The 27,984-nt window shown below is 33.9% G+C and overlaps 1 protein-coding gene across 1 annotated transcript in view; it reads right to left on the bottom strand.

Annotated features, from left to right (window-relative positions):
* EPHA3 (EPH receptor A3) overlaps positions 1-27,984 on the bottom strand; it is a 615,096-nt gene that overhangs the window by 90,907 nt on the left and 496,205 nt on the right. Inside the window, exons 6-9 of the mRNA XM_007953272.1 lie at positions 10,717-10,841; positions 7,743-7,902; positions 923-1,025; positions 169-236 (exon numbers count right to left, since the gene is read on the bottom strand). Of these exons, the coding sequence (XP_007951463.1) occupies positions 169-236; positions 923-1,025; positions 7,743-7,902; positions 10,717-10,841 (456 nt within the window). The remainder of the gene's footprint in view (positions 1-168; positions 237-922; positions 1,026-7,742; positions 7,903-10,716; positions 10,842-27,984) is intronic.

Here is a 27,984-nt window from a genome sequence, read left to right as displayed (position 1 = left end):
CTCTGTTTTAAAATAAATTTAATTTGCTCATTTTTTCCATAAAACGACTTTTGAATTCTCTTAGTCAGGGGGAAATAATTCCATTATAAACCAGCAAATGCTAAAACTAAAATGTTAAAGCAAAAAAAAAAAAAAAGAAGAAGAAGAAAGAAAAGTTTAGAGACTTACAATGTCCATTTCCAAAATGAAGTCTTTTCTCATCTGCACCATGCTTTGACTTGTTATAACCACAGAACCTAGAGGCAAACGAAGGAAGAGAAGCAAAGAAAATATACTTAGAACCATTATCTATGTTCAGACTGTGCAAAGCACACAAGAATAAGTATTTTCCTCAAACAATTAAATGCTTTAGTGAAAGTTTAACGACTTCATATTTTCTTAATTCTCTATAGAATAGCCAGCCTCTCCTCTGGGAATTCTGGAAAGCTGCCTAATGAGGAGCTATGGAGAGTTGCTTCCCCACTGTGCAGACCCTCAGATTCAGTTTTTATAATGGCTTTAGAATGTGTTTATAGCATTTTCGTTAACAACTACTGTTAGAATGAATGAAGGGTAAAGTTGCCATTGTTAGTGGTTACTGCTGTGCAATGTGACCAGTGATCTGGGTGAGAAAGAGTTGGGAAATCTGGGATGAATTTAAAGAGTAAGGGGGATAATTGAAAAAAGAAAATAAAATCTAAAGGTGGGGTTAAAACAAGAGAAGTGGTGTTTTTTGAAGAATGATGGCAGGATTTATTGGGGAAAAACATCAAAACTAAGGATGAAAAAAAATCAGAAAAAGGGAAAAGAAAAGAACTTAGAACAAAGGTGAAAAAATCTTGTTAAAACACTTTATTGATCACACTCATCAAATTCTAACAGGAATTGAAGGAGAAAGCAAAACAATGATGAACATAAATAGTAAAACAGGCTGTGAACTCACCTCCCAATCAAAACATATATGACAACTGTGAGAAGAATAATTGCAACTGCAGCTGAAATGACGATCATTACCACTTGGCTATTTTCACTGGATATGGAGAAAGCTGTGAGGTTGCAGAGACAAAATGAGAAAAGAACATGCATTAACATATCATAACTAACATCTACATAAATTTACTCATAGTTATTTTGCTTTTACCTTGAATATGGCTTAATGACTCATATGGTGTTGAAGTAATTCTTCATATAGTGTAAAAGAAAAAAAAATAATAAAAGGATATTTCCTGTAATTTTGCTCAATATTTCTGTTTAGTTGATATAATATTAAATATTCTCCTACAGTTATCACAATCAAACTGTACTATGTGAATACCTACTGTGTGGCATATATTGGATAGGTTTTTCTCTTTCCTATCTGAAAAAAAAATTCATTGGAAAAAATATAACTTATTAGAAGAAAAGCAGAAACAAGGGCCTCTTTTCCAGAATAAAATGTTTCAAGCTTTCTGATTAAGCTTATTTAGCATCCAATATCTATATTTTTGGGACTTTTGAATTCTCTTAGTCAGGGGGAAATAATTCCATTATAAATCAGCAAATGCTAAAACTAAAATGTTAAAGCATGATAGTGGTATCATAGTGGCTAAGGCACTTGACTGCTAACCAGAAGGCTGGCAGTTGAAACCCACCAACCACTCTTTGGAAGGAAGATGGGGTAATCTACTTCCATAGGGATACTGCCTCAGACACCCAAGGAGTGGTCGCTATGAGTTGGGTCCAACTCGATGGCACATAACAACAACAACATCTATATTTTAAGCAGGGTACTAATAATTGCCCTGTGGACTTTAACCTTATGGTCATTCAACAACCTCTCTTCTCCATGTATTTCCTATCTCATTAAATGGTCCTAATGAGCTCTGGTGGTGTATTGAATAAGGCATCTGGCTACTAACCGGAAGGTCGGTGGTTCAAACCCACAAGCCACTCCTCAGAAGGAAGATGGAGCAATCTACTTCCGTAAAGATTTACAGCCTCAGAAACCAATGGAGGTTGCTATGAGTTGGAATCAACTTAATGACAGTGAGTTTTGTTTTGTTTTTCTTTAAATGGTCTTATCACTCATTCTTTCACTGAGATCAGGGGTTGCCAAAAATGATACAAGAACCAAATCTGACCCACCCACAGTTTTGGGGTAGCTCATGAGCTAAGACTTGCTTTTACATTTCAACATGATTGCAAAATTCTATTTTGTAATACATGAAAATTATATGAAAATCAATATTTTGGTGGCCATAAAGTTTTATTAAAATATTTATGTATTGTCTATGGGGAAAGATCGAAGTTGCCAAAGATTACATTTTACTTGGATCCACAATCAATACCCATGGAAGCAGCAGTCAAGAAAACAGAAGTTGTATTGCACTGGGAAAATCTGCTTCAAAAGACATGTTTAAACTGTTAAAGACCAAAGACATCAATTTGATGACAAAGGTGCGTCTAACCCAAGCCATGGTATTTTTAATTGTTTTAAATGGATATGAAAGTTGAACAATAAATAAGAAAGACCGAAGAATTAATGCCTTTGAATTGTGGTATTGAGGAAGATACCATGGGATGAAAATACTATGAGATGCCAGAAGAAGGAATAAACCTGTCACAGAAGAAGAACAGCCAGAATGCTCTTTAGAACTGAGAATGTCTAGGCTTTGTCTCACCTACTTTGGCCATGTTGTCAGAGGGACCAGACCCTGGAGAAGGATGTCATGCTTGATAAAGCAGAGAGTCAGCAAAAAGGGGAAGACCCTCAATGAGATGAATCGACAAGGTGGCTACGATGATGGGCTCAAGCACAGCAAGGATTGTGAAGATGCAGTAGGACGGGGCAGAGCCTCACTCTGTTGTACACAGGGTTTCTGTAACTTAGAGGTAACTTGAAGGCACCTGACAACAACGTGCCTGGTTTTACCCACAATGGCCAAATTGAATTGTGGCAACAGCAACTGTATTGCTCACAAAGCCTGAAATATTTATTACCAGGCTCTTAATTAAAGAAAAAAAAAAAATTACCAACCCTTGATTTAGACCAATGCTTCTCAAACTTTAATACTTATACAAACACTTTGACGATCTTGTTAAAAATGAATTTTTTACTTTAGCTCGTCCAAATTGGGATTAAGATTTTGCATTTTTTACACTCTCCCAGATGATGTGATCTGCTGATTGTAGGGCTACCCACCACATTCCTGTCAAGGATCTAGACTGTACACATGAAGTATCTTTGTCTTTTCCCTCCCCTAAGCATACTATTTGCAGATAATCACAAACCCCTCTAAGCTGTGGATTTGATCATGTCATTCCCATGCTTAATATATTTGTGAGGCTCTCCATCATTTTCAGGATGAAATCCAAATTCTGTAGCCTAAAACTTCTGCTCACAAGCTCCATAAACATCCTTATTTCTAGATTTTCTAAAATGCGTGTAACACCTGTAACAGCCTTTCATATGTCCATACCTCTGCATATGTTGCCCTTAGGATTAAGGCTCTTTGAATAAATCACTAATAAAACAATAGTGAGTTAGTTGAATACTATCTTTTTCCCAGAGGCCAACATGGCACCTTCAACCTGGGCAAATTTAAGTTGGGAATGTTTCTCTAAAATACGAGAATTTAGGAGCAGTTAAATGATGCAATGAAAGAAATGTAGCAGACAGGCTATGACACATTTTCTAAGCATTTGAAAAAGAGTTCAGAGTGTGGTAGATTGGTACAATCACAAACTGTTGCAAGCACTTTATCCTTTGCTATCAGCTAACTACTGTTTACACCATTGTGGCAGCCATGGGGGTGCCTGCTCAGATCTCCCTGCTGCCAACAGTTCAGTCTCCAGCTGCTACACCTTCAGGATTCACCATAGTTTTCACACATAGGGCATGTTCTCCTCAATAAGTAAGCAAAGCAGGGGAACTGAAACCAGGCCATTCCCCTAAACGCACGTGCACGCGCGCGCACACACACACACACACACACTCATTTAGTACCTAGGAGCTCTGGTAGCATAGAGCCTAAGGCAATTTGACTGCTAACCAGAAGGCTGGTGGTTCAAACCCACCAGCCATTCCTTGGAAGGTAGGTTGAGCAATCTACTTCTGAAGTGATACTGCCTCGGAAACCCAACGAGGAGTTGCTATGAGTTAGGTCTGACTTGAAGACACAGAACAACAACAACAACATACCGGGTAATGTTTTAAGAACTTTATGAATAGTAACTAATTCAATCAACACAAAGACCCTATTAACGCACAATTATTTTCCCCAATTTCCAGATAGGGAATCAGAGGCATGAAGAGTTAAAGTGACTTGCCCAAAGTCATCCAGCTAATAAATGTCAGTGTGGCTCCAGAGTCCTTGCTCTTCATTATTACATTATGCCCAGCTTTCTTGAGCACAAAGTACAAACCCTGGATTCAGTTTCTACTCACTTAGAGTTTCCAGAAACAATTAGATTATCTTCTTTTCCTAAATATGCCAGGCTGTTTTTACTTCTTGCTTTGGTGGAAGCTGCCAAAAGAATCTCTCAAGGAATATCCTTCTCTTCTGCACTTTACATTGTCTGTGGGTTTTACTTTATTATCATTTTCTTTCTCCTTTTAAGTGTACAATAACAATCCTGAATCAGGATTTCAAAGCCCAGATATTGTAACTCATCCCACTACTTACTAGCTTTGTGTCCTCATTAAAAACACATAAACTCTGAGTCCTATATTATGTATCAAAACAAATAACAGTATCTGGATAGCTTGCAGAACAAGATCAAATGAGATGTTTATGAAAATGCTTTATATACTGCCACATAAATGCATGGGTTCTAGAATCAGACCCATCATTTACCAATTGTGTGACTTTGGAAAGCTTACTTAACCTCTCTATGCCTCAGTTTCCTCATCTGTAAAATGAGGATGATAATGAATGCAAAGTACTGACTTTAAAAAATTTTGAAGCACTTAACAAACAATGTGCTCCATTTTGCTTCACTTGCTTTACATAAACCAAATTCAGAAAGTGGCCTCTAACGTCAACATTAAAATATATTGGGCTCTACTAAGAAACATTTCCACGTGTTACAAATGAGAAAATTTTAACATAATTTTTAAAAATAAACACTAGAAACAATGAGAAAATATTTAGGGATTCCAGACATGAGTCTTTTCCATATATTTTAACTATCATTATGTAACAAATAAGAGTCTTAAAACCCTTTAGAGCTTTTATGAGTACATCATTTTGATTTTAAAAATAGAGTGAGCGTTGATTTTTGCCTTCCCGTAAGAAGAAAAAAAGCTTATTATTGTTTTTGCGCTCTACATTTAAAATCTGGATGAATTCTTAAATGAAGCATTAAGGGTAAACAGATTTTTTTTTTTTAAGAATGATCAAACTGCTCATCTTACAGATTTTTTATAAGTGGAACAGGGAAGAAGAAAAAGTTCATATTTTTCTTTCTATCCTCTTCTCCTCCTTTCACTCTCCCTTGATTAAAAGAATATGACAAGTGTAAAACTTAACTTGGCAAAAACCCTAAGACCCTGTAGTTTTTAAAAGGTGCATTTCTTAAAATTCAGACACTGAAGACTCATTAGAATTTCATGCATAAACACTAGCACAGCAATATCCGGAATTACGTTAGAATTTTTAAATTTGTTATTGTTTTTTCCAAACATTCTTATGAGAAATTAGGGTTATGTGCTGATTGTTGTTGTTGTTGTTGTTATGTGCCATCAAGTCGGACCCGACTCATAGCGGCCCCTCCTTGGGTTTCCAAGGCAGTATCACTATGGAAGTAGATTGCCCCATCTTCCTTCCAAGGAGTGGCTAGTGGGTTTGAACCACCAGCTTTCTGGTTAGCAGTCAAGTGTCTTAGGCACTATGCTACGAGAGCTCCCTATGTGCTGATTAAGAACATGGAAGATAAAATGGAGGTTGTAAAATGTGCATCAATATAATATCCACTCATCAAATATTGACACTCCTTTTCCTCAATATCCCTTATTTCTACAACAAAATAGAATAAACATTTATTTTTACTTTCTTTGATTTAGGATATTCCCTTATAAATCTAATTTAGATTAGAGTAACTATTGCTGTTAATTCTGATAACTTAATATTTTGAAAAAAAATAAAAAGTCCATCTACAATCATTTCAAAAGATGAAACAAAAACCTTCTTTGCACCACTTAGAAATTGTACTGAGATTTAGAACTACTAATGGTGATTTTCAAAATATATTATTATTGTGCCATCTACAATTTTAACTTATTTTAAACTTTGTTCCATGGACTTCCATTGTATCTTACTAAATTTTGTTTCTAATGTTCTCGGACAGTAGTTTCTCTATTTTCATTTCAACATAGGATTAGGAAAGGTCTTTAAGGATAGCTTTGTGTCTATGAGTATGACAGGCTGATAAGCTAAATCAGTAAATTTTAAAAAAAGTATTTTTAATTAAGAATTTGAATTTCAACACCTTGCAGAAATCACAACTTGATATTACAAACAATCTGAACTGTCTAACCAAAATAAAATAAAATAAAATAAAATATTTAATACATTCTATTTATTTACAGTCTTATAACTTATTGTCAATCTTGAATGTTTCAATTAGACATGAAAATTGGACATCAAAATATGCCCACCTATGTATGTATACATGTGTGTATTCAAGTTTTCATTTGACTCAATTTTACCATTTTACTGGTGTCCTCACTAATCAATAAATTAAATATAATCTCTAATTTGCATTCCTTTTATATTGTTGTTGTTGTTGTTATTTGCTGTCTAGTCAGACCCAACTCATAGAGACCTCTCCTTGGGTTTCCCAGGCAGTATCATTATGGTAGTAGATTCCCCAACATTCCTTCCAAGGAATGGCTGGTGGATTTGAACCTCTAGCCTTCTGGTTAGTAGTCAAGCGCTTTAACCACTACGCTACCAGTGCTTCTTCCTTTTATATTAGTACATTATTATGATTTAACTTTTTGAAAATTACATTTTAGCAGAGTATTCTTCTAATATGTAGAAAAACATATATGAACAAAAGAAAGGCTTTATTGGGAAAATATTCACCAATTTGAGGAAAGCCAAATTTGGAGTCAAATGAATGGGTTTTCCAAATTACTTGTGAATATGAATGGAGTGATAAAATCTGTTTTTGAAAATCTTTTAGAAAAACCTTATTTTCCAAGTGATACAAGATTCAAAATGTTAAGGATTAAAAATAAAATTAAGATCCTTGTGAATCAGCAAGATTCTTTCTTATAGTTCACTGAATCATGCAATGAACCTGGAATATCTGGATTAACAGGCACTGTTATTGTTGTTATGTGCCCTTGAGTCGGACGTGACTCATAGTGATCCCTCCTTGGGTTTCCGAGGCAGTATCACTACAGAAGTAGATTGCCCCATCTTCCTTTCGAGGAGTGGCTGATGGGTTTGAACCACCAGCTTTCTGGTTAGCAGTCAAGTGCCTTAGGCACTATGCTACCAGAGCTTCCATAACAGGCACTAGAAGTGTGTTATCAAGTTAAATCCTGTTCCACAGAAGAAATCTATGGCTAATAAAAAACCAATGAATTCCCAACATTACAGTACATTTGATTTGCAAAAAAGAAACACAGATGCACACCCACACAAATTAAATGGCTGCAGCAATGTACTTTCAATATGTCTCATTTGGTTAAACCTCAAAAAGAATGAAAATAAATTATCAGATCTCTTTTGCAACAGCCCTCCTCCCATACCCTACATTAAATTAATACATACAGTCTGGGCTCGTTTCAAACTCAAACTTGGGGCTGTTGGTCCCATATCCAGCTGCTGTTCGGGCTCTGATTTGGAATACATATGTCGTGTCAGGTTTGAGACTATTGATGGTAGCATTTGTGCCTCTTGCCCTCAGAATGGTATAACTTGTCTCTTGTTCCTGCTTTGAAGTGAGAAAAATTCATGTTAAAATCAAATTCTCATAATGCAATCAGATTGTAGACAGTGAACCACTCACATCATTTTACTAGCCGGTTCTCTGAGATTTTAGCATAAAAAAGCCCAAACTATCATTTTACTCTCAGAATTAGATAGTTTCCTGTTTTTTTTTTTTTTTTTTTTTTAAGCTGGTAATGATTTCTGCCTGGAAATAGAGCAGGAAAAGTTAGGTTTCATTTTTGCTGATTAGTGATTCTATGAGTCAAAACTGTTATAAAGCTTCAGTCTAATTCTAAGAACAAAACTTATAAAAAGTTCAGTAAATAGTTTTTTGAGTGAAACCGAATAGGAATGCCCCAAAATTCACAAATAGGAATATTTTCCTCAGTCTTAAGGTATGAAATATTAAAAAGTCAAGGGTTCATATATAGATCTACAATAATCAATTTCTTAGCCTCAAATGCATTTTTTGCTGGATTTATTCTAAGTCACTGTAGTTTGGGAGAGACAATAACCTTCAGATCAAAGTTTATGATTATATTTCCCAAGAAGGGTCCCTTCTAGGAGAGTCACATTGCATACGAGGACATTCACAGGGACTCTAGGAGATTCATGCTGCACATTAATAGTAAAGGTGTTTGGTGTCAAGTCTTGTTTATAAAAACTGGATTTCCACAGAATAGTACATTTCCTCTAATATATGGTAATATATACTAAGAACTCTGCCCCCGCATCTGTAGCTGGGCCTGCAGGGGTAACATTAAACAATGCATATCTTCAAACAAATTGGAATATCTTAGAAAACTTTCAGACCATTATACATAAAAATATATATGTATCTTTTAGTGAAGCATGCTGGTTATGTATCAGAAGGCATTTGAGTAACAATTTATAAAGCAATAAAGTGAAATATATTTTAATATAAATAGTGATTTAATTTATTTATAAAATGTGTATTAAACTGTACCCAGAACCAGGCTCTGTTCATCACTGGTTAAGAAATCTGGGCCTTATGGAGCTTACATGCTAGTAAAATAATTCAGAATATTTCTAAACATTATGGATATATAATATATATGTGAGTGTGTGCACAAGTGCATAATATTTGTATATATAAATTTATATTAGAAATAAATTAGAAAATTTTATTTAATAATATAATTAAGCATGCAAAATATATGCATGTATATATCAAATTTAAAAAATGTTTTTTGGGAAAAATCAATAAATTAAACTGTCTTTTTCTGTACCTTGTTTTAAAAATGTGTTTTCTTATTTTTAAAAATAATGTATATTGTGCTTTTTCACTGGAGTTTGAAATATTTCCAGATTTTTTTAATATTTTATATAAGATATGAACATATATCAAGTGTATTTTGGAAAGGGCCTCATAGATGCACAGGTTGAGCATTCTACTTCTGGTTTTGCAATCCAGTGTGAACTGAGGGACATAAAAAATTTCCTTTTTATTTGATTACGTTATCAAAATAGATACATTTATCTCCCCAATATACCTTTTCACACTTTAAAAATAGAAGATCATAATAAGATGAATGTTGGACAATACCACAGTGGGTCACTCAAAGCTAGGAGTCAGGATAAAGCTTATTTCTAACAGGATTTTGTCACAATAAAGTCTATCAGGCCTCACATTCTTTCCCTCAGAGGTGAGAATGAAAAAAACATTGACATTATGTTTGTGAAATGTATTGACTGCAATAAAGAAAATACTACATGATGCAAAGGAATGTTTATAAATTGTAAGACTTTATACAAATAATCATACTAATAATTCATGCATCCATAATGACCCTTTGTCATATGCAAAAAGGTATGTGATATAGGAGAAAATATACCAAAATATGAGTCACAGCCACCAAGATTCAACACAGAGACTTAATACTAGTGGTGAGGCTGTGGGAAATTCACTGAAGGTCACTGAGTTTTCTTATTCATAAAAAGAATGAATCTGTAGGCTTTCATAGAAATTATAAGACAGCTCTATTTTAAATAATGGATGCAGAAATGTTAAACTGCTTTATAAATTTGTATTTTGTTCTTAATTCATTTGAAGTGTTTTGTAAGCTCTAGCAGATACACATTTTTTTTTCACATTAGTAGTTATAAAACCAAAGAGCTCTAATGACAAGGTTTGAATACACTTTTCTTCCAAATATTAGCATAATTTATAATCAGGAAGAAATAAGTGCTATTTTGAGTGATGAAATATCACTGTGTAAATTCTACTTATTTTTAAAAAGAAAAACATGTAGCTATTTTTAATGATTGTTTTATTGTACCAAAATTTTATGATATGTGCCAAAGCTATCCCCACCACTACCTTTTAATTCTCTTGCACAATCTCAAAAAAATTTCTTTGTCAGTTCAATAATACAATGTTTTGTTATTAGTACCATGTTCCTATATCTAATGAATGAGGTTCAAGTGAATGTGAGGACAAGAAAATGAGGCTTGAATCAAGGAACTGAAGACTGAGGAGTCACTATAAAATATTCCAGACATTACAGGACTTGGTACAGAAAGATCTAAGTGTTATTTCTTTCATTATAACTAGCTGACTTATGTTTGGTAAGTCACATCTTTGCTAGGGCTTATCAATGTAGAATGGGAGATATTCAAGAAGATAATTTCTAAATCCCCCTCTATCTATTTTTTGTTTTTTTCCCACCACCAGACTCATAAACAAAGCTCTACCACTTACTAGCAATGTCATTGGTTTCTTTGGAAGTGCACAGCTCATGATAAGGTAGCTTCTTTCCCTACACAACCTGACACTTCAACATTGTCTCCCCACCTTTTCATAGTATTTGACCTCGTAGTCCAGTATGATCCCATTAGGATGTTCAGGTTCTTGCCATGATAAAGAGAGGCTGTTTCTGGATGTCTGCTCCTTCTTAATTGTCAGGACAGGTGATGGAGCTGTAATGAGAGAATTGGATGGAGTGGGAAGAGGCAAGTTAACGGGGTTGGGGAGGATGGTGAAGAAGAGCAAGAAGAAGGGAACAAGCAAAAGGAGTCTATCACTGTTCTAATCTTTGGCAAGAAAACACTGTTTCCATTTCAAAGGCTCTCAAGAATTAATCTGGCTTCATATCAAGCATCAGCAGCTGGATTATAGCTATGGTACATGCCTATGGAAAATGAACTGAGATTTTCTGCTGCTGGTAGACAAGTGGCAAGTGAGCAGATGGTTTCAATCTGCTACTATAATGTAAGCAATGAAATATATTTGATATATTAAAAAAAGAACACAACATCAGGACTACCTATTTGTTATAATGTTGTGAAATTATTAATACCAGATTCTTCAGTTCATTGATAACATTTTCATATGCAACTCTATAAGAAGACTGGAATCTATTATGCACAAGGAGTCCCATGGTATCCCTAGGTAGTAATAATACTTAGTGTATTATAAAATAGATATGATTTAAGACTTATTACAGTAGGTCTTGACTTCTGACAAAAAAAATCTCTCATGAATAGAAATATATATTATATATACATTATATATATATATACACATTATATATATATATACATTATATATATATACATTATATAATGTATATATATATATATATGGAAAAAACCTTGTACTTTTAATTTTTATTTGTTAAAATATATATTTAATAAGAATACTACAGATAGAACTGTTATATGTGTAACAACTATTTAGATACATTTTGAGGTATTTTACTGGGTAACTCATCTCTAACTCACTGCCATCAAGTCGATTTCGACTCATAGTGACCCCCATTGGGTCCAAGGCCATAAATGTTTACGAAAGTAGATAGCTCCATCTTCCTTCTGCGGAGTGGTAGTGGGTTTAAATCTCTGCTTCTGGTTTGCAGCGAAATGCATTATCCCTTACACCTCCTTATCTTACTGGGTAGTGACTTGATATTTGTTATGTTTCACTATATATTTTCAAAAGTATGGAAAATAAATAAAAGGAAAAAAAAATTGTTTGGATCAGATACAATAGGGTCATCTTCATTTCTAACTAAAGATCAAATATATTTTAGCTGATTTCCCACTTCTAATCTTTCCATTAAAAAGAAAAATGCCTACTATATATCAGTATATGTATGTTTTCAAATATTTTGCCAAAATACCTCACTGGAGAATTCAGTGGTATTTTAATGTAATGGGAAGCAACAAAATACATTACAAACAAAAAACAAACACACAAAAATTCAAGAAGTTTAGCTATACTAACTGTTGAATTGGTTTCATTGTTGAAGGATGTGTATTCTTTTAGATTTTTCTCAAATCAAGGCCTATGCATATTTGCATATTTATACATTTATATTCCCCAAAGTAGCTAGAAGTTGTTGTTGTTATTTGCCGTTGAGTCGGCCCTGACTCATAGTGACCCCTCCTTGGGTTTCCGAGGCAGTATCACTACGGAAGTAGGATTGCCCAACCTTCCTTCTGAGGATTGACTGGTGAGTTTCAACCGCCAGCCTTCTGGTTAGCAGTCAAGTGCCTTAGGCACTATGCTACCAGAGCTAGTAGTAGAGGTTCCATGTTTGTTAACTTTCATTCCTATGACCTTCTCATGCTGACTTTTGCATGTAACTTCTTATTTAAACTATTCCTATTTACAAACACTTTTCATTTTTGTTCCTGTCACAAAGACAAGACTTTCATTAACCTTGTCTTATGTCAGTGGAAAGTGTAAATCTAAATGTATTATCTATTACAATATATTTCCAATCCACTTATTTTGTATTCCTAAGATCCCTTTACAAACTCTTTCAAATTAGAGAGTAATTTCTTTAGTGTCCTCGGAATGATTACTTAATATTTTTCTGAACAAAAATGCAGTTGTTACTTTTCTAATGGGAAAGTAAATTCATTTTCTTGTTCACATTTTCTGTCATTAGCAATTCACACCCTTTAATGGAAATTAGCATCATTTATTTTCATGTATCCTCTTCATCTATTCATTCTTCTTCATTTCCCAAATTGGACTTACTTTTCCCCCTGTGTTTGTTGCTCAATGTTGACTCTAAGCAAAGGATAGGTTATTTTGATCATATTTTAATCAAAGTTTTATAAACAGGTACAATGTTTATAAACATATTAATTGAGTTATAAATAATTGGCACATATGTTATATTTTGTGAGAATTGTTTTCTTTGTAGTTATCATAATAAGTACTTAGAAAAATCAATTCATTATCCAATCACTAACAGATCTAATGTCTTTGGAACCAAATTTTGTTTTTTGTACAAAAAAAAAGGAAAATATTCCACGAAGCGTTTTGTGAAGCATATCCATTAGTAGAGTAACTTTTAATGTGTGCTTTTAACATGAGTATTTCAAAGAAGCTTAGTGTTGGAACACTTTCCTGGCAAGCCCATGGAGACCCTACACTCAATTCAATATTACCATGAAACTAGTTTATTTTTCCTGTTGATTAAAAATGCATTTCAAAGAAGTTTTGAAAATTACCATGCATAGCATCTCTCTTTAAATAATAAAAAAAAAAATGAGACAGAGAATATAATTCATTTCAAAGGAATAATTGTGACTAAGATTGTATTAACATTTTAATGAAAGCTTTGCAGACTGTTTTTGGAACCTGTCCAAACTTTACTGCTTCTTCACTGAGCAGGACGTTATAACTGCTGAATTTCTTCAAAGGTCTTTGGGCAAGCTGCAGGGCCCCATTGGACTGTAATTCCACACTTACTGAAGTAGAGGCAATTGCTCGAAGCTTGTGCCATCTCTATGTTAAATGAACCTTTCCTGATTGTTCCTTTTATGCCCCTGCTAAGTCATTTGTTCTGCTCTTTTAAGACACGCCTCTTGTGCCAACACTTTTTAACATGGTTTCAATCCAGTGCACCAGCTGGAAGCCTGTCACATTTAGGTAGTGCTCATCAATATTTTAATATTAATTAATAAATAATTAACATATTTTTTTCTCTCCCCTAATAAATAATTTTAAGACATAATAAAACACACTGTAGAGACAAAAATCCATAGACACTCCATTGTACAAATGATTTCTAAAAGGTTTTCTAGAACAGTTTTAATTCATGTCTTGAAGTATAATTTATCTTTAATTCCTCCTACATTGTAATACAATTTGTAACATTAATGAGAAGCAATGATATGTATTACATTCTTTTTAGTTCATTTTCAGGCATCAAGGAGCACTTTGTTTAAATTACTAATATCCAAAGTCTATCAAAATTCTTAATTCTTTTATTTTATAAAAGAATATGTTATTGAAATGTATACTATAAGGCAGTTTTGATTTATTTTATTGTCATGTGTCCCCACTCCCTTTTAAAAGTGATTTAAAAGAATGGGGATAATAGAAAAAGGGGAAAAAATCTACCTTAAGAGCTAGAGTAATGGCTTGGATCTCGCATGTGTGAAAAGTTACAAAGGAGATTTTCCCCGGCAAAAAGAATGGTTGCCTAACCCAGGATTTTGAGCAGTTCGAAAAGGTTCAATCATGGCCGACAAAGCAAAACTGGGACGGAATGGAATTTGCAAAATGTAGGACATTATCATGATTAGGGAAACAGGAAATATTATGGATCGAAGCCTTGAAATGAGACACTTGAACGATGCGTAATAAGCCCTTTTAGGGGTGTAATGCAAGAAGTTGAATTATGTCAGGACTGTGGCAACTGGCACATATTTAAAGTGGTGCAGTCCCTGGCCGCCACCATCTTTGCACAGGGCACCGCTTTTATGATTTTTCAAGAAAGAGATTTGGTTGCTACGCAATGCACACACTGCCCTTGTTTTTTAATATAGAGATTAAGTTTTTAATATGACATTGACCCATAATTTTCTCCATTCCAGTTATTGTGCCAGGTACCCACAATTTTGGAAATTCCAGTCTATCCTGGTTTTGCTTAGTTGGCCATGACTGAACCTCAAAGAACTGTTCGAATTGCTGGTATAAACTAAAATAGCAGTTACTGGTAAAGGACCTAGTAGCCCAAGATTAAAAGTTTTAATTTGTTTCCTCTTTTACAGACTCTAAATGATATAGATCACTAATATGATTCTGACTCTTTTATCAATTTAAGAGGCTACTACATAGTGGTCCAGGCATTTATGTAGGTAGTAAATGGCAAGTTTTGTAGATGGGAAAAAAAAAGAAATATAAAGAAACTAGTAAAAAGAAGAACTAATACAGCTACAAGGTAACAATATTTAGTAAATCGATGGTGTTCTTTTAAATAAAGGCTTGGTGTATAGAATGCATATTTTGTATTGGTATTTGTGAGGGAGGTATTTGATTCTTAGCTTGTATATTTTGAGTACAAATAAATAGATATATCCTTTGGAAAACAATAGAGAGAGGAGACATGATACTTTTACAAATGTTATTAAATCCATTTTAACAGAATTCTACAATGTATGAATATTAGACAAAAATACTAAAGGTTGGGACAGAGACGCCAATGGCTCCTGAGTCACACTGAAAACATCCTTCATGAAGCTTTCCTCAACGTATACTCTGCTGCTAAGTACTTCTGAACAATGCAATTATGCAAAAAAAAAAAAAAAAAAAAGTTGTGTGTCACAGTGAACATTCTTATGGCCATTTCAATTCATTTTCTTCCTTTATTTTTTGTCAAGTCATATAGTTCTGAACCACTATGGACCACTATGTTGGCAGTCTTTTGAGTAAGAAAAATGCAATGAATAGTCCAGAGTATGACAGGGATAACCCCTTATTAGTTAATCTTTTAACTCCAGCATAGAGGCAAGGCACTTTTTCTAAAAGATTATTTCTTCATTTATTTGTAGAGGAAGGGAACTATTTATTTCATTGTTTATGTAACCTGAGAAACTGACTGTATTTAATGAAAGGGCAGAAAAATATTGCAAGGGTGAAGTAAAACTGTTCAGTTGAAAAGATTTCCAAACAAGATGGAGCTTGTGTCATTCACAATTTGTATTAAAATCACACATGATATTTGTGCATGCCAAATCTACTGACAGATGTGGAAGGGATTCATTTATTTGAACTCTGGTCTTTTTTAAGATACTTTTAACATTATTCTGAAACTAAAATATGACACGTCCTTGGAATCAGGAAATGGGACTGCAAAATCCAACTCCTAAAGGATCTAGGTTGATTTGTTTGTTTTTATTGAGACCTTCCTCTTATGGTTTGGGAATTTCTAATGAACCTCTGAGGCATCTCTGTGGTTTAGGAATTGAACAAGTTACAGTAATATCAAAAAGGGTTCAGTATTTCTTTTCTAAGTGAGCCAATGCTTTTAAAAATCCTCTCCATGGGAAAATATCACGCAGTAAATGGTTGAAAGAGTTTTCCTTTGAATCAGACATGCCTTAAAAGCATTTTACTCTTATTTTTCTTCAACATTCATTACAATGCCCACTTAAGAATATTTTCCTTTTTAAAATCTTCAGAACTGAACACTTCTATTAAAGCCAAAAATACTCTTATATTTGGTTTAGCACACCCATTCACAGCTTAACCATTCACAGCTTAATGCTCTCTGTCCCATCACCTCAACCTTATTTTCCCAAACCTGGTGTTTTCTGGAATTTCCTGTTTGCCTCCCAGGCCATTTTTGCAGTCTACCAACTTTGAAATTCCAGAGTAATTTATATATATACACCTCTTGCCAATAATGTCCAGCTACTGAAAGCTGCTGAGTTTGCTTTCTACTCGAATCTAGTTCAAACCTGCACCACTTATTTTTTTCAAAATCTGCATTATATTATGTGCTTTCCATTTCAATATTTCCAGAATTTCAACTTTCTACACATTATGATGATTTAACATTTTATAAATCAAATGACACGTTGACTTTCTCCTCCTTCAAAATCTCATAAGTTCAAATCTAGTTGTCCTAAATTTTTTACCTAAGTGATAAACTCCAGAGCAAAAGTCTAGGAATTTATATTTTTAAGAAGGTGATAGAAAAGATTCTTATAATCACACACATTTAAGAAACTCAGAACCATAAGAAGATATATAATATGAAATCTATTAGAATTATTTTTTAAGCTTCTCACAAGACTTCCACATTTGCATCAGTTTTATCATTTAATGCTCTTCATCCTTTCAAATCTAAATTCTAAAATTAGTCTTTTCTTCTTCTGTCCCTACTTGTGCATGTTGTACTCCCTCTCTGGATGACTCAATTACTCCTTTCCACCTGGAAATCTTCACTCATTATCCTTCTAAATCCATTGCTAATATATAATTCTCCCATAAATCTTTTTCTGAGTCCCTTAGGCAATCGGTAATCCATTTCTTCCTCTTGTGTGTTCATACATAGTATAGTTGTTCATCTTCTATTATTCACTAGATTGTGTTGTAATTGTATCATTTGCTTATATAAATATTTTCCTACTAGATTGTGAATCCTTTAGTGCCTTGCATTGTGCCTTCCATGCAGAAATTAAGTCATCTAGATTGATTAACTTTGAAATACAACAAATTTTGTGATTGGTTACTCTAGGAGAAGAACTGTATTTTTTTCTAGGCTTTAATAAAATTCAAACATAAATGAAAACTGCAATGTACTATGCAAACCAACCACCCAACTCACTGCCAATGAGTTGATTTCAACTCATAGCAACTTCATAGGACAGAGAAGGACTGTCCTACAAGATTTCCAAGGCTGTAAATCTTTATGGAAGCAGCTGGCTCATCGTTTTCCTGTGGAACAGCTGATGAGTTTGAACCACTAAACTTTTGGTTAGCAGCCAAATGCTTTAACTCCTGTGCCTCTAGAGCTCCTTGTGCTAAAGAGAGAGACCATTTATTATGTAATTATGTCATTCAAATTCTATAGTAAAGAGAAAAGTAACTTTCTCAACCGGATCAATTGTTGGACTCTGAGGAAACATTCTAAAGACATCATACATTGAAAATAAATTTGGGCCAGATTTCTGATTTTGTGTTCTTGATCTCCCCCCACCACCCCCTTATTTTTTGTTACAATGAAAGATTTAGGCCTCACAATTTTAATTTTTTGAAAAACAATAAAAAACATTAAAATTTTAATTATTAAATTTTGATGACCCAAGACTAGTTCGAAAGAATGCAGAATACAATAACAATGTGTAATCTCACTCCCATCACAAGTATTCAGCATGGAAAGATACAGAAGAAACAATAGTGGCAGAAGAAGGGCTCATTTTGGAAAGAGTTCAGCGTTAACTGCATGGATTCACGAAGATGTGATTCTGTTTTCCATTTTCTCAATTGACTTTCACATTCCTGTTATATACATATATTTACATTTCTCCTTCCAGTAACATCACATTTCCTTACAGAATCAGACCAGTCTTCAAATATGTAATATGGCTTTGAAAATCTGTGGGTTAATTATAGATTTCTAAATGTAATTCTTTAACATGAAAGAAGTTAACATTTATGAATAGCTATTTTTAAATTTCTTATTGGTTATTTCCAAAGTCAGCCAAGGAAAACCCTATGGATCACAACTGCCCAATCCAATTGATCATGAAGACATCCCCAGACTGTGCAGCACTTCATCCTATTGTGCATTGGGAAACCAAGAGTTAGAACCCAAAATGGACTGAAGCAAACAACAACATTATTTACTGTCAGGAGAAGTTGATTAATCTCTAAAATGAGAAATCATGTAAGTAGAGAATAAAGTAAATTTACATGAATAATGGTTTATTAATAACTACTTGCTTTCAGAAAATATTAAGATTCTTAGAAAGGTAATATATATCTACAGGCTTCGGTACATTTTGGGAAAATCTCCTTGGATTTTCTTGGATGTTTCACAATATCCTTTTTTCTTTAAGTACTTCCAAGGGCTCTCCTAACAAATCTGTTGTTTCAGTCTAGTAAGCCGATTTTAGGTCATCATACATTATGATATACAGTGAAACCTGTGAGAGCCAGAATTCGATGACACTAACTTGTTTTTCCTGGCCTCACAAGTTTTCCACCATTGATATGGTACTGTTGTATCACTTTTCTATTGCTCCTTTTATTGGAAAATATTTGAGTTTTCCTTCTCTGACAGGTTTCCACCTTCCACAGTTTCCAGCTTTCCCAGGTTTTACTGTACAAGGGAATGAGAAGGACAGTTGGCTATGTAAATATTTATGTGTGCATGTGGTGTTTATGTGTGCTAATTCTCCCAATATTCTTTCTTTACCCAGATGATATGATGCTACTAGAAGGTATTACTGTATTTTAATTTGAAACAAATATAATTCAACCACATCTAAGGCATTCCTCATTAATTGCACCTTAGATATAAAATACTCCAGAAAATTCTTATACAGACAGAAATTTGCCTATACGTATATTGTTCTTAAATACAATATTCTTTACTTTATTACTAAAAATATATGCTTCACACTTCTAAAAATCTGCCTAACTAAAATGCAGAAAAATGCATGTTACTTATAGTATTAAAAATACACATACAAAGGATTCAATTGTCCCTCCTGGAAAGCCAAAAGAAATTTGAGAAATTCCTAACTTTTTAACATTTCTAAATACCATAAAATTTCCAGAAAATACAACTTGGGTTTGAGAGTAATAATAGGAGCTCTAGTAGCAAAGTGCTTAAGGCATTTGACTGCTAACCAGTAGCCTGGTGGTTCAAACTCACCAGTCACTCCTCAGAAGGAAGGTTGGGCAATCTACTTCCATAGTCATACTGCCTCTGAAACCCAAAGAGGGGTCTCTGAGTCAGATCCCACTCGACGGCAGTAAGTAATATGTATACATCCTAACTGTTCAAGTTATCCTTGGGTTAGTAACACTACATCATAAGCTAGTAAACTTGTCTTGGACTACCTACTCCTAGTGAGTACTGTCGAGGCCAAAGGTTATCTACCAGTTTTGTTCAGCCTCGTTAAATCTTTTAATTTTCATAAGTAAGTAAAGAAAAGAAGGAGAAAGTAAAACCAAACTTATGCCTGTCCAGAGTTCTTTAATGAATTATATACAAATTCTGTTGTGGTAGGATCAACTGGTGTTTGTGTCACAAGCAATGAATTGGTCTTTCATCGAGGTACCAAATATTTCACACACACACACACACACACACACACACATTTTTGTGGATTTAAATGTGGTTCTACGATACCTTTACTCTAACTTACATGTGTTCTTGGATAGATGATAAATAAATGAATTCATTCTTCAGAAATGATAATTCCCTATCTATCGATTGAGCAACTGATGGACCAACTGACTGACCTATCTCTCTATATATATCTATCTATGTATACATGTATATATCTGTCTATCTTTCTAGCTATCTGCCACCTATCTACTATCATCTATCTATCTGTCTATCTAAACATACATATACACGAAGGATCCGCCATTACTTAACTCTTCCTTGTTGTGTTAATCATGAATTTTTATAATGTATTATTCCTCCAGAAGCTCCTTTAAAAATGGATATACCCTGCTAGTATGTGTTGCAGCTCAATAATATTCATCACATGTATGGAAGTGAGAATGTTGAATTTCACTCCATCACTGTGATCCTGAAAAACAGAATTGGTTAAAGGAATCCCCTCACTCCTTTATGTTCTGGAAAACAACCTAACTCTGGGCCACTTACCTCTTCTCTTCCTGTTCTTTGAGAAACCCAGATGGAACATGCACCATTTGATCTTAACAGGAAACTCAGGCGATAACGCATTGTAATTTCCTTCAATACTTCAATATATTTTGACTAGCTCACTCCAGGCCTTGAAAATCCTCCTGTACCTTGCTTTGGTGGAGTAGGATCTCAGATTCTTTCTGGTCTCTTTCTCCCTACTGCAATTGTGATAGTATTCTTCCATCTATTGGGATGTTCTTTAACCATGTTGTAGTTGTTGTTAAGTGCTGTCGAGTATGACCCGATTCATAGCGACCCCTCCTTGGGTTTCCAAGGCAGTATCACTAAGGAAGTAGATTGCCCCCATCTTCTTTCTGAGGAGTGGCTGGTGGGTTTGAACCGCCAGCCTTCTGGTTAGCAGTCAAGTGCCTTAGGCACTATGCTACCAGAGCTTCACACTTAATCTTTTTCCTTCCCTTTTTGTAATAACTCTTTTTGAATAAAGTTATCCTTAATTTTTTAACATTATATAGTGCAATCTTTTTGACAGGATAGGACAATAAAAAGTTGAGAAATTCTACTTAGACGAAGGCTTTGTATACTTGGCCCATATGACACATATATGCCAAGAAAGCCCACCCCAAGTGCAGCAGAGTTTAACTCAATCTGGGAGTGAAATGGGAGCCATCTTGAGAAATTATGCAGACAAATCTCTTTCTTTTGGGAGGTAAAAGCTTAAACTTCCCATAACAGGAAATCTAGAAAGTCTGGTTAAACATTTGAAAATCAGATTTTGGAAATTAGCTCAGAGCTATCCAATTTACTCACATATAGAAACACTCATTGGATTGAAAAAATGGAACAAGGGTGTATTCCAGAAAAAAGAAAATTTTGGGTAGGTCACTGTGTAAAATGTTTTGATGATCATGAAATCATTTTTTCTGAGAAGCTCTTACTCTCTATTCCCTTAATGCCAATAATTTATTTATAATACAGGTAGTCTCTTAAAGAATAACAATGTTTATTTGTTAATCATAAAAACAACAACACACACACACACACAAAAAAAAAACACTTGAATTTGTTTATGGTAAAATAGAGAAAAGTTAAATGCATTTACCAATTACTATAAAAATCTTAATATCCACTCTGTCTATACAAGTATGCTTTCCAACACCATTGTCAGATTCCAATTAAAATTTAACAAAATAGGCACTATAAAATGAGGTTGAGTTTATTAATGTTTTTCTGGCCAAGCTGTCTGAAGTATGCAGGTGGGAAATATACTAATTTAGATGTGCTTGCAGATTTGTTAAAATAAAACTCATAGCAGCAGAGACATAGTTTATCAAAGCAGTCAGGCCTGCAAAATTTCTATTTTGGCCTGTGAAATCTGCATTGTCTATGCTTATACTTACTGATACTTTCCAACTTCTTTTTGCCCAAAATAAATTCCTTTCTTCTCCTCTCCATATCACTTGATTAAGAAATGCAAACATTTAGCTGTAATAAATGACTTTATTTTCCAGAAACAAAAGTTCTTAAGATCCAAGCAGAAAACAAGGGAAAATGCAGAGGTGGACTACCTGCTGCTTAATTTCCATGATGCTTGTGGGGTTGACCTTCTTTGGTTCCAGGCATAATATTAATTTACCCTAAGATTTTTTTTGTCAAATGCCGTTTTTAGCTAACCATGATTTTTGGAGCATTTCTCATTCCCAAGCCCATCTACATAAGGAAAGTGCATCAATACATGTTTTTGCAATTATGTAAACTTGACATAATTGACCTTAGAATTTTGAGAACTGGAGCTGATTAATTTTTACATGCACCATAAAAATTTTAGCACATTAGAAAAAAATAGCCTTAAGTTTTTCAATTCTTGGATTGCATAAGTGAAGCTAAAAAGAAAATTATGGGGTTACAAGTATAGTTTTACTTGTTTATTTTAAAACTTTGGCTTTCATTTCAATGTCTGTATTTAGGTTGCTACATTTTTAATTCTTTACCCCAATAGCTAACAAAAAATTGCCATTAGCCTGTACACAGAACAAGAGTTCTTGAGTACAGCGGGGTAGACTTCAGCTTTACAGAGGAGACATTGTAATTTATCAAAATTATAGAAGATTCTAAACATTCATTCCCAAGCTTGTAAACTGAACTTAAGTCACTTGGTATTGAGTTTTATTTATGTAGAGCTAAATTCAATATAATTACCATTAAATTAGAATTTAAAAAAAAAAAAAAGCTAAAACTGCACTGATGGCTTCAATATCATTACTTATGGGGGGATTAAAATTCTGAAACTGATTTATGGCGAAATTTGTGATTTACCACAAATTATTGAATTGTACACTTGAAATGGATGCATTTCATAATTTCATGAGTTGTAAAATACATCCCAATAAAGTTATTGATTAAAAAAAGTTAAAAAAAGCAGAGTACATTGTCAGAATTGATAGGTGGTTAGAATGATTGTATGACCTTGAATGATTCTGAATATTTTTCTACTGTGTTGCATATATTCTTGTGTAATTTTCAAAACCATTTATTGAAAAAAAATCTGCATGAGGTTGTTATATAGGCATTATAACCTGTAACTGGCCTGGTCCATCAGTTCTCTTCAGAAACTGAAAAGTCAAAGATCATTATTATTCACATTGCACAGTCTGTGGTTTAGCTTTAGAAACATGCTTTTCAAGTTAAATTTCCTTCAAAATGCACCTAGGTAGGGGAAAAAAAAGTGAGGGAAAAATGCTAGAGGCAAAGCAAACTTGAGGTTGGAGAAGTTTGGCAGTCCATTCTTGAAATAAGACTGGATTTCCCTAACCCTATTACATTCTAAAGAGATTCTCAGTTGGTTTTCATACGTGTTTTTATAGATGTATCTGTGTACCTTGCTTTCTTGGATGGCTAAAGTATTTTTGTTAACTTTAGTAATAACTTACTAAGTAAAATTCATTTTGGACTGTACTGGATTGTTTTAATCCTCTGAAAGGAGACACTGGGTTCTAAGCAAAGTATACATTTTACAAATGGCTACATGTGGAATGAGCATTCCATTACCATTTGTATTTCATATATATAGCATCCATGTGGGGAAGTGCTTTAGGTTATTTACAGTGAGTTTTTAGTGAAATGCTGGGTAATGAAATAAGATTTTTTTTTAAAAAAAGTCAACCCAAATAAAACACAAACTTTGAATAAGAAAAGATCATGTCTTTGTTACAAAACTCTGGCAATTAAACTCACAATGAGGAAAGCAACTACAAGTACCACAGGAAAATTGTGATAAAACTTGACCAACACATCCCATAAATATCAGCAGGGTTTTACAGGAAGCAATCAAGTGACTGTAGAAAGAAAGCATGCAAGTAAAGAATTTACTCAGTTAATGTCTATAATTTAACAAAATAACTTATGTTCAAAGTCACTTTTTGAAGACAAATTAAGAGGCCCTTATGGACTAAAACTTGCAACTCCTTTAAGGAAATGACTAATAACATTGATGACAAACTATCCCAAGGGTGGTTGCCATGAAAACTGGCATCTGAACAACAAGTATTGAACTTTCTTGTGACTTTGGAATCTTAAATCAACATATCTTTAATGCAAGTATAGTTGGAAGGCATGCAATATAGAGGAGAAAATATGTCAGAACTTTTTAATATGAACATGAATTTATAAAAAATATAACATGTAAAATATTTTATGAAATCTGAACATAAATTATTTAAATGACAGGAATCATCAGACAACCTACCCATCAGAAAATTATACACCCAAAGTTGATATTTAGAGGAAGAAAACTGATAAAATATAAATCCTTATTATACTTTCAAACATTCAGCATAGGAAGACATATATATATATATACACACACACACACACACACACACACGCACATCAAAAGCCAAACTCACTGCCATTGAGTTGATTCTGACTCACAGTGACTCTCACTTGGTCTCCAAGGCTGTAAATCTTTACAGAAGCAGACTGCCTCATCTTTCTTCTGCAGAGCCCTGGATGGGTTCGATCCATCAATCTTTTGGTAAGCAGCCAAATGTCTTAATGACTATACCACCTGAGCTCGCTATTTATATGTGTATACAGACTATTAAATATATATATATAAATCCACTGCCATTGAGTCAATTCCAAGTCACAATGACACCTTAGAAAAGAGAGTAGGACTGTCACGTAGGGTTCCCCAGGCTTTATAGAAGCAGACATGCTCATCTTTCTCCTTCAGAGTGACTGATGGGTTCAAACTACTGACCTTTTGGTTCAGCCCACTGCTTTAACCACTACACCACCACAACTCTTATCAAATATATCACACTACACTACCAGAAATCCTATCAAATATACATACTATCATATATCAATATAGATATACATAGATAGATACACACACACATACACACACATGTTGCTGTTTTGAGTTGCCTTTTAGCTGATTTCTGACTCATGAAGATTCTCTGTATATAGAGTAGAACTATCCATAGAGTTTTCGAGACTATGACCTTTTAGAAGCAGATCACAGGCCTGCCTTCAGGGGCATCTCTGCCTGGGTTTGAACCATCAATCTATCAGCCAGGTGATGATGTTGATGTTATTATTTTTTGCTATTTGCCATTGAGTTGATTCTGACTCATGGTGACCCCAAGTGTGCAAAGTAAAACTGTATTATATAGGGTTTTCAAGGCTCTGACCTTTTGGAAGATTGTCGAGCCTTACTTTAAAGGCACCTCTGGCTGTGTTTGAACCACCAACCTTTTGTTGGTAGTCCAGCATGTAACAACACCAACATTACTAACCTTATCACTGAACAACATTACCATACCTCATGTGTGTTTGTGTGTACATATATACATATATGTATATATATGTTGTCACTGTTGATATGTGCCATTGAGTAGAACCCAACTCACAGCGACCCTTCCTTGGGTTTCTGAGGTGGTATTACTACAGAAATAGATTGCCAAACTTCCTTCCGAGGAGTGGCTGGTTGGTTTGAACCACCAGCCTTCTGGTTAGCAGTCAAATGCCTTAGGTACTATGCTACTGGAGCTTATATATATATATATATATATATATATATATGTGTGTGTGTGTGTGTGTGTGTGTGTATACATACATCCCATGTATAGATCAATTACTGATAATTTTATATATCAGACTCATAGATTATTGAATTCAATTCTAAGGACAATCTGTTGAAAATAAAAGGAATTATTGTCCTACTTTCACATAAAATGTAACCCATAATGGAAAATATTATGAAGTATCATTAAAAACATACAGTCAACAAATAGTGCTACTTCCATTCATACTCACACATTATTTTCATTTGAATTTCTCCATTCACACCTCTGAATACTACTGGTAATATAAATAATGAGATCCTTTCTACTTCAGTTTTGTAGATGGGAAAAAAAAAAGTGTTAAATTTTTAAAGAAAAATTAGTGAGCAATATTTAATCCCATACTCTCCACATCTACAACTTTACTAGAATAGGGATGAAGAGACATTTAGGTGGCTTTTGAAAGGATACTTGTGAAAGCATATATATATATATATATATATATATTTTTTTTTTAAAGCATTTAATAAAGAAAACATCCTAAGGAACTTTCTATCCCTCCCAACCCAACCTCCTTAAAGAAAAAGCAGTTGCTATCGAGTTGATTTTGGTCCATTACAATCTTATGTATTGCATAATAAAATTGCACTCCATAGGATTGTCATGGCAGAGAATTTTGTAAGAGACTACCAGACCTTTCACCCTGGACACCTGAATGGGTTCTGGCTGCCAACCTGTAGCTGTGTACATAAGCTTTTACACTACCCAGGGACTCCATAAATCAGCTTAAAGCTTTCCTTATTATAGTTTTAGCATTCTTTCTAAATTAATAGTGTAATGCATATCTCTTTACATGTTCCATTTGCAATTATTTTTTTTATTATATCACTGGTAAAAATAATTAAAGTGCATGTCATAAACTGCTTTAATTCTTCAAGTCTTTGTGTGTCTATTAAATGCTCAGCACTGTAAAGACTAAACCAATATATAAGATGGATGCAGATCCTGCCATTATGGAGATCAAAAATCTTCACATTACTAGAGCTGAATATCTGTTTATAAATTATTTTCTGACAAGCCCAAATATTAAGCAAATTTAAAACAACAGCAACAAAGAAAATGATAATGACTCATAAACATAAAGAGCTCAGCACAGAAAATTATATGGAACAAAGAAACCAGGAACACCATAAAAAAAGCACATAACAAAATGACAGCAAAAAATTCATACTTGCCGATTATTACAATGAATGTCAATGAATTAAATGCACCACTCAAGAGATGGAGAATTGCAGACGGGATAAGAAAACATAACCCGTCAATATGCTGTCTACAAGAGACACACCTTAGAGAAAAATACAAAAACAGACTAAATATCAAACGTTGGAAAAAGATATATCAAGCAAATGGCAACCAAAAAGAGCAAGAGTGGCAATATTCATTTCTTATCAAATTGACTTTAAGACAAAAACTACCATAAGAGACAAGGAAGGACATTATATAATGATTAAAAGATCATTTGGACAAGAAGGTATAACCATAATAAATATCTATGGACCCAATGAAAAAGCCCCAAAATGTATAAATCAGACTTTAACATAATTAAAAAGGCAAACAGATGACTCCACAGTCATAGTAGAAGACTTTAATATGCCACTTTCAATGAAAGATAGAACAACTGGAAAGAAACTCAACAAAGACACATAAGAGCTAAACAATACAATCTACCATCTTGACCTTATAGACATCTACAGAGCACTTTACCCAACAACAGCACAATATAGATTATTTTCCAGTGCACATGGACATTCTCCATGATAGACCATAGGTTACGGCATAAAGCAAGCCTTAATATATTTAAAAACATTGAAATACTGCAAAGCATCTTCTCAGGTCATAATACTATCAAATTAGAAAGCAACAATAGGACGATCAATGGAAAAAGAGCAAACACATGGAAACTAAACAACAACCTCCTTAAGAAAGACTGGGTAAGAGAAGAAATAAAAAATGAAATTCAAAAATTCCTTGAATCAAATGAGAATGAAAACACAACATACCAAAATCTTTGGGACACAGCAAAAGCAGTGATCAGAGGCCAATTTACAGCAATAAATACACACATCAATAAAGAAGAAAGAGCCAAAATCAACACTTTAAATCAACATCGCCAACAATTAGAAAAACAATAGCAAGAAAAGCCTACAATCACCAGAAGAAAGGAAATAATCAAGATCTGAGCAGAAATCAATGAAACAGAAAATAGAAAGACAACAGAAAAAAATCAACAAGATCAGAAGTTGGTTTTTTGAAAAGATTAATAAAATTGACAAACCACTGGCAAATTTAACAAAGGAAAAGAGGGAGAGAATACAAATAACATGAATAAGAAATGAAATG

Source organism: Orycteropus afer, unplaced genomic scaffold (genome assembly GCF_000298275.1).
Source record: "Orycteropus afer afer isolate SDZICR_OR568_19922 unplaced genomic scaffold, OryAfe1.0 scaffold00383, whole genome shotgun sequence".
In the NCBI taxonomy this organism is placed as follows: Eukaryota; Metazoa; Chordata; class Mammalia; order Tubulidentata; family Orycteropodidae; genus Orycteropus; species Orycteropus afer.
The sequence above is the reverse complement of the archived record's forward strand: the minus strand, read 5'-3'. Positions and strand labels throughout refer to the sequence as shown.